Genomic DNA, 12,907 nt, shown 5'->3' on the forward strand with positions numbered 1-12,907 from the left:
TTTGAAAGTATATAAAAAACACCGTGTTATTTTAATTTTTTGCTTTATTACAAATCAGACTCACAGAAGTCATAGGTGAGATCAATACGCAAACAAATGGTATATTTGTTGTTACCATAAATAATCAAACTTACTTAATAACTTACTCACTTAATAATCAAAAATTCAACAACAAAAAATATGCGCGCCGGCGATGTAATATGCTATGTGTAAACAAACCTGAATATGGTATTTTATTATTGAGGCAAGAATATTCAAGTTAATTAATTTAACTTGATGTGACAAACTCACAGAAGTTTTACCACCTTCGTAATTCATAGTGCCCCCGCCAAAACGAGCAAACCTAACTTTTTCTTGAAGTGCTTCGTCGTTTTTTTGAACCCTCATAACTTGGGTTTGGATTATACCAAATAAACAAAATTCTCGGGATATAGTGTCAATATAGTGGACTTATTAAGCATAAAACATTTCAATTGCATTGCTTTCATATCTAAAAACCCCGATTTCGTCACTGATTCACTAACTCACTCACTCATTGAAAACTTAAAAAAAAAACATTGTTTACATTTACTTCATTACCTAAATAAATACATTATAGACATATGACGTGTTATACGCGTGTTTTCTTTTTACTTAAGTAAGTAAGTAAATATTCTTTATTGCACCAACAATTATACATTTTACATACTTATCATTATCACAAGAGATTAATTTAAGAGTTCTCGAGCCATTGAGCTTTTTTTCCCGTCTCGACGAAGGACAAATTTCTCGTGATTTCTCGGCTCGAGAATTCTCGAGCAAAAACCCCAGGCAACACTTGCTAAGACGCCACTTCACCTGCCTTTCCACTTCAATATCATATAGGACTTTTGAATATATCCCATGTCATGTAACTCTGGACTCACCTGTTATTTTATAGTTTGGTTGTTTTAACGTTTGTTTGTTATTTTCAAAGTATTACTGAGTAACGCACAATCATCTCAGTATTCGAATTAATCCCACAAGGAAAATTCGTTTGTATGTGTTTTAGAAATAATCCCAAATTACCTTCGGCATAACTCGTAAGTCGTAAGAAATATTAATTCATAAGTACATAGATTATGACTTTTGTCTCAAACACAAACATACTCTGGCAAAATACATATCGAAAATACCCTAAAGCAAAATACCGCAAGGTGCGTTGTTTGTCGAATAGTGTATAATTGCTGCCATTTATTGTTTCATTCAATTAGCTGCATGTTTACAGTCGATGTACTTATATGCACCATGACGCCAACATGCTGACGAGTGCGCTGTACATGAGAAGCATGGCGCAATAATTCCATGTTCAGTATCTTGAAATTGTGTATCCCGTTTAATGATCGTGACAATAAGGGAAAATATAACGGATAAAGTTGCAAATAATTAAGTAACCACACACTTAGTTACTACTCATTGGTTACTCTTAATTTGCCTGATCCACTGTTGAACATTTAAAAAACACACGATACTAAAATGGAAGCTAGTCTTCAAATTCAATGACGTACCTATCATAACTTTGGCCCCAAAAAAAATAATATATAGTACTATTTTTTTAAGAATGCACGATAAAATGTATGTAACATTCTAAGTTTCAAATATGTATTTTAATTCCACTAACATTTAGTAGAGTAAGGATATTTATTATATTACTTTATATGTACTGTGTATGTACTTTCTGAATTGACTCCCTCTCATAGACCGTTTTTTTAATCATAAGTGTTAAATCACTACAAATCTTTACTTTGTACTGAGTACTGCCTAGAAAAGACAATAACAAAGGTGAAAATTGTGTAGAAAGTTTTCAACGACTACCTACTACGCGGACGTTAGTACTTACGGTAGAAAGGCAATAAATAGGTAAATAATTAATAAATTATAAATAATTAAAAGTACCTACACAAACAAGGTTTACAGTTCAAAAGAGTCCGTTACTATTATAACCATAACCATGAAGATGTTAGTTTTAAAATTGTAATACCTGTATTAAAAGAAATAAAAGCTCGATATATCAAACGCAGCAAAGATAGTCAACATTTCGTGTAATTAAAGCGCAAGGCAAGCTTGGATACCGTATGTTATGAAAGGCGAGGCGTGCAATATCTGAGCCGCAATAACAAGAACCTTTATGATAATGTTACCTCCTCGTTATATGGTAAATACTTCCCTCGTGTCAGGAAATATGAAACACGGACCGAGTTTAAGCCATCTAACGATATTTTAAATAACATGTTTAGGAGGTGCTAGGGTCCCTGTGCCATTATGTTACTACATTTTGGGTCTAACAAGGAAGTGCCTATTATGAAATATGATTTCGACACTAACAGGTTTCGAGAGACAGTTAGATATCATCTCTTTGACACGAGTGACAATTATGGAGTAACAAACATAAAAAAAAAACATACAACCGAATTGATAACCTCCTCTTTTGAAATCTTGAAGTCGGTTAAAAAACAACAAATCTACAGGGCTAGGGCTAGTATGGAATTATTTCAGTAACAATTTCATAAAATTAAAACTTAATTAACAAATTTAATTTGAATGAAGGCTAATAACACCGTGCCTGTATTTGCATTGAGATTTGATAGTTTTTTTTTACTTCAACGGCAATTGAGCGTATTTCAGCATTACATCCGTTGGAGGCAAACTTTCACGTCCGCATCTGCTTCCGCTAAAGTCATTTCCGTTACAGCCAACCCCGAAGCATTCCTTCATTCACACGAGTTCGTACACGGGGCAAAGGTGAGAGGGTGAACGTAAGGAAAAAGATTCGTAAAAGGATCACGTTTCAACAGAACTTTAAATCGAATAAATAATGGTCCATCTTTTAATATACCTGTAATACGTTACGAATATTTCGTTTTTCGTTCTTACGCATCTTTATAATAAACATTCAAGATACAAAAACTCCCAAGTAATAAAAGAGTCTAATTCATATAAACTATTTCACTCACTTTATTTTTATAATACCTAATAAAACATGTATCTATTTAATCACAGAATATCATTGATATGAAAGCTTTCTCACATAAACTACATAGTATCGAATATGCATAATATAACTTGACGGAAAATTTCAAGGTAACAAGCTCAAACTCTTTTACCAGTCCTTACCAAATTAAAATCTGTAAACTAAACACAGCGGCGTTCATTGACTTAATATTAAGTATTCAAAAGTTGTTGCTTACATTAGTAAACCCAACACATTCGTATAATATCATTATATTCCGTTCTAGCCGTCGCGTCGATTTTCACCGAGTGTTCTCTGCGTTTGTCCTCATCGATACGAATACCTTTCGACAGATGACTTTCCATCATAATCCCAACTAAACCTTTACCTATACCTTTATTGACTACTTCGACCCATCGAATGTGACGTCTGTGTATGAGGCGTAAGATTCAAATTGCAATGTTCAACGGTTCTCCCAATTTCAAAATGGCTGTTATCACAGAATCACATGAAGCATCGTCAAGGCTCCCTGTTTTAGTATTATCGATATATGCGTACATTAGCAACAATTTTATGCACAAATAATAGTAAAGACATGAAACTAAATTACGCTTAATAAGATAATAATAAAACAGAGGTTCAATAAATGTACCTTTGTTAAATGGAAACACGATGCGAACAGTAAACGGGGGCCGGGGCCTCTAGTAAATAAAAATCGCTTACTTATGTGTACAATAAGCGACGTTACAAAACCATTTGCATTGTACAGCGCAGGATTAGGCGTTTTATTCCAGTCTAGCTTGTTGATGTTTAATATATGTAAGGCCTATAGCATCAAGAGGAACAAATTAATCGAAATTGAATGGAGCTGTTCTACATTACTGATATCGTATTTACTTAATTTATATTTCAGATAAGAGTTATATCAGCCTACGAACGATATTTGTTTCCGGAAATTATTGATATACCGAGTGTGGCATATAACACGAGCAAAAAAAATTAAATGTACTCCTCAAACTAACCAACATTAGTTCAGCGACTTAAAAATGACGAAGTGTTTAGACTTCCTATTTTTCATACAAAATAAATATTTCCTTCAATGTACACTGTCATCAGTATAATTGACGTTGCTTGTCATGCTTTAAACATAACCAAATTCGCAATAAATAAATACAATAAAAATCATTTATTTCAGACCTTGGTCCATACAGTGTTAGTTTAACTTACTCTAAAAATGATATTATATTATATGAGATGCGATACATTGCATCTTGGAATAAACTTTAAAACGTTCTAAAAATCAATAAGTATACAAGTTATTTTTAAAAGTTGCTGAGCAAATGTTGTTTAGTTTGAGGACAGTTACTACAGTTTAATTTTTTGCTCAAGTTAGAGGCCACACCCTGTATATACTTAATAAATTCTATTTTTTAATATAAAAAATGATAATGTAATGATAACATTCTTAAATATCCTGCATGAGTTCATCAAGTCGTAGTTGTCATGACAGAAGGACGCGAGTGAAGGTTGCGTTGGGTTTACGTGTAAAGTTTTCCTCATAAGCTCACCGCAGGGCGCTCCCCTATCAATTGCCTTCCCTCTCGCCGCCCACCCGCCCCTCTCCGCGGGCTCCACTAATGATCCCACTTGTTGGGGGCTCAGCACGGACCTTCGGCCGTGTCACTCGGTGAATAACAAATTCTAAGCTGATCCTAGCTCGTAGCGGCCGCTGAACAAATATTAAAGGCCATAAGATTGTCATGCAACTCACGGCCAGCTGAGCAGACCGCTCGCATTTTGCAATTATTTTCCTTATACACGTAAGCTAGCGACATATATACGCACATGTATAATACCAGAAATAAATTACGAAGAGAGTACAAATGATTGGTTTGGAGTTAACAAATAAAAGCAGATTCAAATTACGTTTAGTATTTCTTAGGTTGCGGATAAAGCACTAAGGAATGAGTGAGTAGGGTAGAAGTAACTTACTATCAAACTGCTGCGTGGCTTGAGCAAGAAGCGAAGCGAAGACTCTATCGGCGAGCGGCGGCGGCTGCGGCGGGCGGTCATCGTCGCTGCTGCTGTAGCGGTCGCCGCCCCACTCCAGCGAGCGTTGGCGGCGCACGCCCGCGCCCGGCGTGCTGGCCAAGCCGCCCGACAGACCGCTCAGCGAGCCGGCCTTGCTGCGCCGGCCGGCCCGCTCCATCCTAGCCGTGCTCATGGCATTTTGTCAGAGCATCTGTGGACAACAATATACAAATTATGAAATTATACCCAATAAATGTAGATAGGCAATATCAGCCCAATATTGTTATGCAATATATAAATGCTTGCAGATCTCGAGCTTGACAAAAAATTGTCTTGAAAACCTAATTGCCTAACAAACAAAACGAAGACGACAAATCGTCAAGCGGGAAATATACGTCGTTGGAAAGTTCCATTCTGATCAGCATCAGCAGTTTCCCTTCTACATATGTCATTTTTTGAAATGTGAATGCTTGAATTGTTGATGAAAATACAAAAATCACTATGTGTATCCATAACCACTATAATGCCTTTCACATTTGAGGAGTACCCTCGATTCCTCGTGAATTCCATCATCAAAACTGAGTTTTGTCAAAAACGGGACTAATCTTTGTATTACGGGAATAATCTTTGATTGTGTATGTAAAGTTTTTATTAAAAAATACTAAATTCAAAATAGGTATTTTCAAAATACGTATTTAAAATAGGTATTTTCAAAATACGTATTTAAAATACAAAGACTTTGCAATAAAAGGTACTCTGAATAGTGAAGTCTGAACTAAAAAGTATTACTCGAAATTTCCGAGTTGGAAAGGCTGTCTTTGTTCTTTGAAAACAGTCTATCAATCAGTCCTCTAGAGTGCAAATTTTGTAATAATAATTATAAAAAAAACCGACTTCAATGAGGGAGGCCGGTGAAAGAAAGATTATTACGAGTATATTATATTAAAAAATATCTTGAAAATCTAATTTAGGTACTTAACAAACACAGCGAAGAGGACAAATCGCCAGTCGTGAACTATGCGTCGTTGAAGAGTTCTTTTCTGATCATCATCAGCAGTTCCACTTCACCAAATGTCACGTTTTTTAAATGTAAATGCTTGATTTGTAAAAGAACATACATAAATCACTATATGTATGCCTTTAACATTTGAGGAGTTTTTTCGATTCCTCATAGATTCTACCATCAGATCACGAGCTTGACAAAAATGTATCTTGAAAACCTAATTTGCCTAACAAACATAAAAAGGATGACAAGTCGCCAAGCGGGAACTATGCGCCGTTGAAGAGTTCCATTCTGATCAGCATCAGCACCTCCACTTCATCAAATGTCACTTTTTTAAATGGAAATGTTTGATTTGTTGATGAAAATACAAAAATCACTATATGTATGCCTTTCACATTTGAAGAGTTCCCTCGATTCCTCATAGATTCTACCATCAGATCTCGCGCTTGACAAAGATTTGTCTTGAAAACCTAATTTGCCTAACAAACATAAGGAAGACGATAAATCGCCAAGCGGGAACTATGCGTCGTTGAATAGTTCCATTCTGATCAGCATCAGCAGTTCCACTTCACCAAATGTCACTTTTTAAATGTAAATGCTTGATTTGGTGATGAAAATATAAAAATCACTATATGTATGCCTTTCACATTTGAAGAGTTCCCTCGATTCCTCATGGATCACATCATCAGAACTGAGTTTTGATAAAAACGGGACCAATCTGTATATATATAGATTCAATCATAAAAATAATTTTTGAAAACGGTCCAGAAATGACGGAGTTATGAAGTAACAAACATTAAAAAAAAAACATACACCCGAATTGATAACCTCCTTCTTTTGAAATCTTGAAGTCGGTTAAAAATAATAAATGGTCTTTTAAGTGATGGTTTTTAACGGTCAATTTTTAAAAGCATTAGGCTGGTTTTAGTGTCACGCGGACCGTCCGTGCAAGTCGTTTGTATTGCGTTTATGTGTATAGTTGTCATACAATTTATTTTTCAATAAAATGTAAGGAATCGAATGGTACCATTATTTTTTCTATTTTTAAAGGCAAAAAAATTTTTTTGAGACTTTGGAGCCTTGTATTTTTTTATAATCTCGATATAATTTTTTTAATTCAACTTTTTTATAATGGATGGCTTTTACATTTCTATCCATTTACCTAAATTTTGTTATAATATTCAACATGTTACATGTGTCAAGTACCCAATTGTAGCTGTTTTAAATTCCTTGCGAGTATCAAAGTATGCGCCATAAACGGACAACGGCCTCATCTTTAGATTGCGTTAATTTAGAAGTTTACTTTTTAGCTCCACTGTGGCAGACCCGAGTGTTTGATATTAATTTCAGCTCGATACCTCCACGCGTTCCTAATAAAAAGGGTCTTGACAGATATATACGGACAGCAAAGTGATCCTATAAGGGTTCCGTTTTTGCCGACTGTACTCGTACATTCAGATATCTATGCATACGATTTTTTTTTTGCGATTGCAAGACTTGAAAATAGCATATTGTATTTGGTAAAACAAATTTTAATCGAATACCAGCTATTATTCTTATCGCGAAATAAATTATTTAACAATCTTCTATTTCGTCGGTAAGAATACAAAAGCATATTTTTTGTTAACGGAAACGTTCGTTTTATAAATACCTTATCAGCCACGAAGGGCTGTGTAAGCCCTTGCTCAAAACAAATAATCGACACGATATTTTATCGAAGCGGTAACGACGTCGTGAACGGAAAAGAACAACTGTAATAAAGAGCCTACAAGTTGTTTAGTTAGCGACCCAATATAAATAGGAAGTTGGCGGGCGTGCGTGGAGCTTAATCCAGTGGATCGCAGCGCGACGCTACCCGCGGCCTACCAGCCCGGACCGCATTAATTCTCCTATTGACTCAGTTAGTATCGCTGCAAACTTCTCTTTGCTCTTTCGTCACTTTGTGTATGCTATTTCCTTGTTTGCTTGAAAGGATGGCCGCATTTAATAGGCAGACTTTATGTTCTTTCCAAGTTTATATTTAAATGCGGTCTTTCTGCTCGTAATGTAAAAGTTTGCGCGTAAGTTGCAGTGGCATTTTCCTACAAATGGATGTCCTACAATTTTTAAATGGTTATTTTGGCGTAATTAATCAAAATATCAAGATTACATATACTTACAGTTAGACATGTATGTACTGCTGCAAGCTACAGAGATAGTTGACACAACAAATTTCTATGCAGGGGGATCAGTTATCTCTGCAGTTGACCGTACTTGTTAATTTGAGGCCAAGTACCACTGTTGAGACTTTTCTACGTTTGGGTACTTCAAGGGACAGCTGCCATCTTGGGAATTGAGGAATGTTCGTCTGGAAAATCTTGCATTTCACGCAAAATACAAGCAGTCTACAATGGGTCTACAATATTTTAATATTTTTTAGTAAATTATGAATTTATCTTGACCTTTACAAAAACCGAGTCGGACTCGCCCACCGAGGATTCCGTATAACTTTAAATTATTTTTTTATTTGTTACAATTTTTTCCCTGTACTTGTAGTATAAGACGAATTTCATAGTTCTAGGTGAACGGAAAGTACCCTATAAATTTGGACTCCCTAGAGAGTGTCGACATATACGTTTTTTGAGGCATAAACGGCCACTTCTGTTTTGTACTTTAACTTAGAAGTTTGATTGTTTCACCGTTTGAAGAGACTGTAAACATGAGCAGGTATATGGTCTTAATTTCAACACGATACTCGTACCTCTACGCGTTCCCGAGATAAAGGATCTTAACAAACAGACGGACAGATGGACGGATAACAAAGTGGATATATAGGTTCCGTTTTTTTTCTTTTGAGGTACCGAACCCTAATATATATATATATATATCGCGGCCAACAGTGCAGATACTATAATTCATAAGACGTACGAAATTTATTAGCTTAATATATTTCTAATTTTCTGTATAGTTATGAGTGAGTAAAAAGTTCAGCCTTCATAGACGGTTTGACAGACTAAATAATTCAAAATATGGATTAAAAAAGTGAGTCCTTTAAAGGCAGCTTTTATTAATCTAACAATAAAACGTTAAACAGTATCGAGCCCCGGGCCAGCGCAACAATTGTTAAGGCTAGCTGCACTCATTTCTCATTTCGTATCGACAAAATAAACAGAAGCGGTTTCATTAGAGATTCGCCGGCATTCCATAGAGCTAGGAATCATAAAGATTTATGATTGTTTAACATACATTACTAGTGGTTGTGTGAGCTGTAGACCCTGAAACCCCCATAGTTCCGCCATTTTGATAAAATCCTAAAACTGAATCGATAACACAATATAATTATCAAACCTGCTCACCTAATTCCACGAGAATCGGTTCAAAATACGATCTATAGAAGAGAACATCCAGACAAACGAATAATTTTTGCCCAAACTAAATTGGAGATCTTCGCTTTCGATCGGTCTATTACCTTAATTTAGTTATGCTGTAAGATTAATTTGTAAACACCCAATAAATCAATAGTACATATTAATTTGTATACTTGCAATTTTGTTATCCTTTGCCTTCAAACTGACTAAACCTAGCTTTTCATAAAAAAAACCGATAAAAGTAGGAAAAGTAATAGTAAAGCAGAAGACAACTATTAACCGAAAGGCTTTAGATCAAGATCAGTACAGGTTCATAATATTTTTTACATATAATTGTTTTGTTGTAGCTAATAAGTAATTCAAAAATAAACTGCAATGTTACAATTACAAAATTTAAATGTAATAAAACTATTTGAACGGATTATAATGCTTAAGTATAATGAACCATGAGTAGAGATAGGTAGGGGTGGGTAAATTAAATACTGAGTATTTACTCGCTATTTACTCAAAGCACCCGATAAATGCTCTTATTTACTCATTTCGGTGGGTAAAAACGATTACTAATAAAATAACAAAATTTGAGATTTATGAGCTAAATTGTTTTTTATCGAAGACGAATTGTTATTTACGTGTATTAATAGTATTTAAATAATAAAAAGCAATTAAAACACTTAAATTTTGAAATTATAAGGTAATTATCAATGAGAGGCAATTTATGATTATGCATATTTAACAATTTTGTTTTAAGTAAGAAGGTATTTACTTTAAAAATATGGGATTTAAGTTGTATCGACGACTTTTATTAAGGATTCTTAAAGGAAACTCAAAAATGGCTCAACCGATTGTGTTCAAAGTATTTTTTAGTACTATATTCTACGGCGCAACTCCCGATATTTTTTCATATTTTTTTGAACTTTCGTTCATAAGTTGTAGAGGGATAAACATTATTTCGGTTTTTTCCAAAAGTATACACTTTATCCCTATTTTTTTAGAAACAAGTTATTTTTAACCCATTTAATAACGTTGATGGTTTTAGATTTATTTTTTATGACTATTAGTTACATGTACGGTGTGCCTCTCTTAAAAATACATCTATATTTAAATAGATTGTTAACCAAGGGATTAAATGATGCCTTTCACCCGAGTTAAACACACTACTTGCTTGTTGGTGCAATAAAGAATATTTACTTACTTTACTTACTTTTCATTTCGAATATGAGGAAAGTAAAATACATGTGCTTACGTGCTTAAGACGACTTAGTATAAACTTCAGTAGTATTTCTTGAGGGTACTTTCAATTATTATTTAGGTAAAAATATCATTATTTATAGAATGGAGAGTCATTATCAGAATGGAAATTGTACTACAAATCCATTTTAAACCAAAACTGACCCACTTTCAGAGCATGACTAAAAGAAAATTTCTTTTCGGCACTCTAAATAGTTCATACCCACCAATTTGGGTGAAAACGAGTAAATACGGGTAAACCCACTACTCATCTGTAACCAAGAGGTTTTCTTATTTCATTTCTTTACCTATAGAACATGTAGCAGTTTTGCATGACATTAATTGCCACCATAAATTATATTGAAACGGGGTATTTACCACGTAAGTATGTTTGTTTTGGCGAGTTCCCGATATTTCGGCACAGAAGGCCTACCGCGAACCACGTTCGACGTGTTGCCTCTCTGTCGCACCTGTATATTCGTACGTGAGTGTGACAGGGAGGCAACACGTCGAACGTGGTTCGCGGTAGGCCCTCAGTTCACGGAGTAACTGACGTGCTGATAGTCTAATTGTGGTTTACCCTCACACCATAGCAAATTGCCCACTTTCGGATCGTAGATCGCTAAAGATGGCTTGTGCAACTGTGCCGAAATATCGGGAACTCATCATCTTCATCATAATTTCAGAGCCTGGCTCTTGTAGGTAGAGTAGACGCAAGTGTTCAAGGTCCTGGGCCTAGTCTTTAGTTCCGTGTATGAAACAATATTTGCTTTTCCTTTTTGGCCAAATACATATACACTAAATAAATAAATACACATGATTAATACCCTGTTTTCACTAATATTAAAAAATATTTATTGACAATAACAATATACATAATGGATATATACAGATGATTACTATAACTAGCTTATATCTAAAATAGGCCCTTGAGGCATTGTACCAAGGATTGTTTCACTAATTAAATATTCATAATGTAAGTGACCGTTAGTATGAAATCATATATTTTATTGCCGCGTCTATTAGTTCATCGGTTGACAGACGCCGGCTAATAGCGCGTCTGATAGACCGCTCGGTTTAATATAAAGTAGATTCCCTGTTTACCCGCCGCGTCGCGTCGTTCATAAATGCGCCACCAGCACACAGACGACTCTAAAACCATTTTTACTCGTAAAATTCCGTACACACATTTTGGAAATGGAACCTCAGTTACATAGGGTTTTTTCTTGATCGAGAGGTATAAAAACATACAGGCGATCTTACTTATATTTTCCTACTTTTTGCCCGCGACTTGGTCCGTGTAGTAGTCGCTAAAAACTCTCAACCTCATTGTCACTGCCTTTAAAAAAAACCTACATTTACGTATTAAACGTCGTGAGTCATACGAACATAATAGTACCTACTATTACGACACAAGTGCGAAAAGTTAGAGATTCGCTACGAGTGGCGATAAATTAAAATACGACCGAAGGGAGTGCTTTAAATCGACACGAGTTGCAAATTACCTATGCGCACATGTGCTATGCTAATTATCGCACTAGTGCGGTAAAGTAGCACCATATGTACTGTAATAGTACATTACGATACAAGTGCGAAAAATAGGAAATTCGAAACGAGTGGCGATAAATAAAAACACAACCGAAGGGAGTGTTTTAAATCGACACGAGTTGCCTCCGAAACGAGAGAACGCCACCTGTCCCGATCCAGCGCGGTTTCCTGCCATGAATTCGCATTCAGCCGACGCAGGTCCGCCTCCACGACGTCACACCAGCGGTACCTGGGGCGCCGATCGGTCGACGGCCGGTCAATGAACAAAATGTTACAAACTGACTACCTACAATTTTAACGCTAGTTTTATATTGTAGACAATTACCTTAAAACAATTTAAACAGTATTATTAAATTAGTAATGATGGTACACGTTTCGAAAACTACCTTTTTGAGACTCTACTTAATATACAAGTAAACTTGAATAATTCATTCAAGCTTGAGTTCTTTTAACTTATCAATGGATTTCAGTCTCGTAGTCACTAGTAGTAGAAATCTAGCACTATCTTTTTGTAAATTTGATGACGCCGACCTCTTTTTACGACAAAAAGATTGGTTGTCTGTAAAGTTGGTTTACGGACGATATTAATTTTGCGTGATAATGCTATAAGAAAATATTGATGAAAAATTGCATACATTTATTTATTATTTGAATTGAATTATTATCATTGAATTATCATTATTTTGTATACTAAAAAGAAGGAGTTCATTGAAAAATAAAAAAAAATCGATATATTAACATTTATTTGCTTTATTACCTAAATTATACAAGTAACAATGTGGT

At 35.0% G+C, this 12,907-nt stretch overlaps 1 protein-coding gene across 1 annotated transcript in view; it reads right to left on the reverse strand.

Moving 5' to 3' along the window:
• Positions 1–5,339, reverse strand: part of LOC133516863 (uncharacterized) — a 219,099-nt gene extending 213,760 nt beyond the window's left edge. Inside the window, exon 1 of the mRNA XM_061849873.1 lies at positions 4,961–5,339. Coding sequence (XP_061705857.1) covers positions 4,961–5,192 — 232 coding nt within the window. The 5' untranslated portion in view covers positions 5,193–5,339. The remainder of the gene's footprint in view (positions 1–4,960) is intronic.
• Between the last annotated feature and the right edge of the window lie 7,568 nt (positions 5,340–12,907).

This window comes from Cydia pomonella, chromosome 4, assembly GCF_033807575.1.
Source record: "Cydia pomonella isolate Wapato2018A chromosome 4, ilCydPomo1, whole genome shotgun sequence".
In the NCBI taxonomy this organism is placed as follows: domain Eukaryota; kingdom Metazoa; phylum Arthropoda; class Insecta; order Lepidoptera; family Tortricidae; genus Cydia; species Cydia pomonella.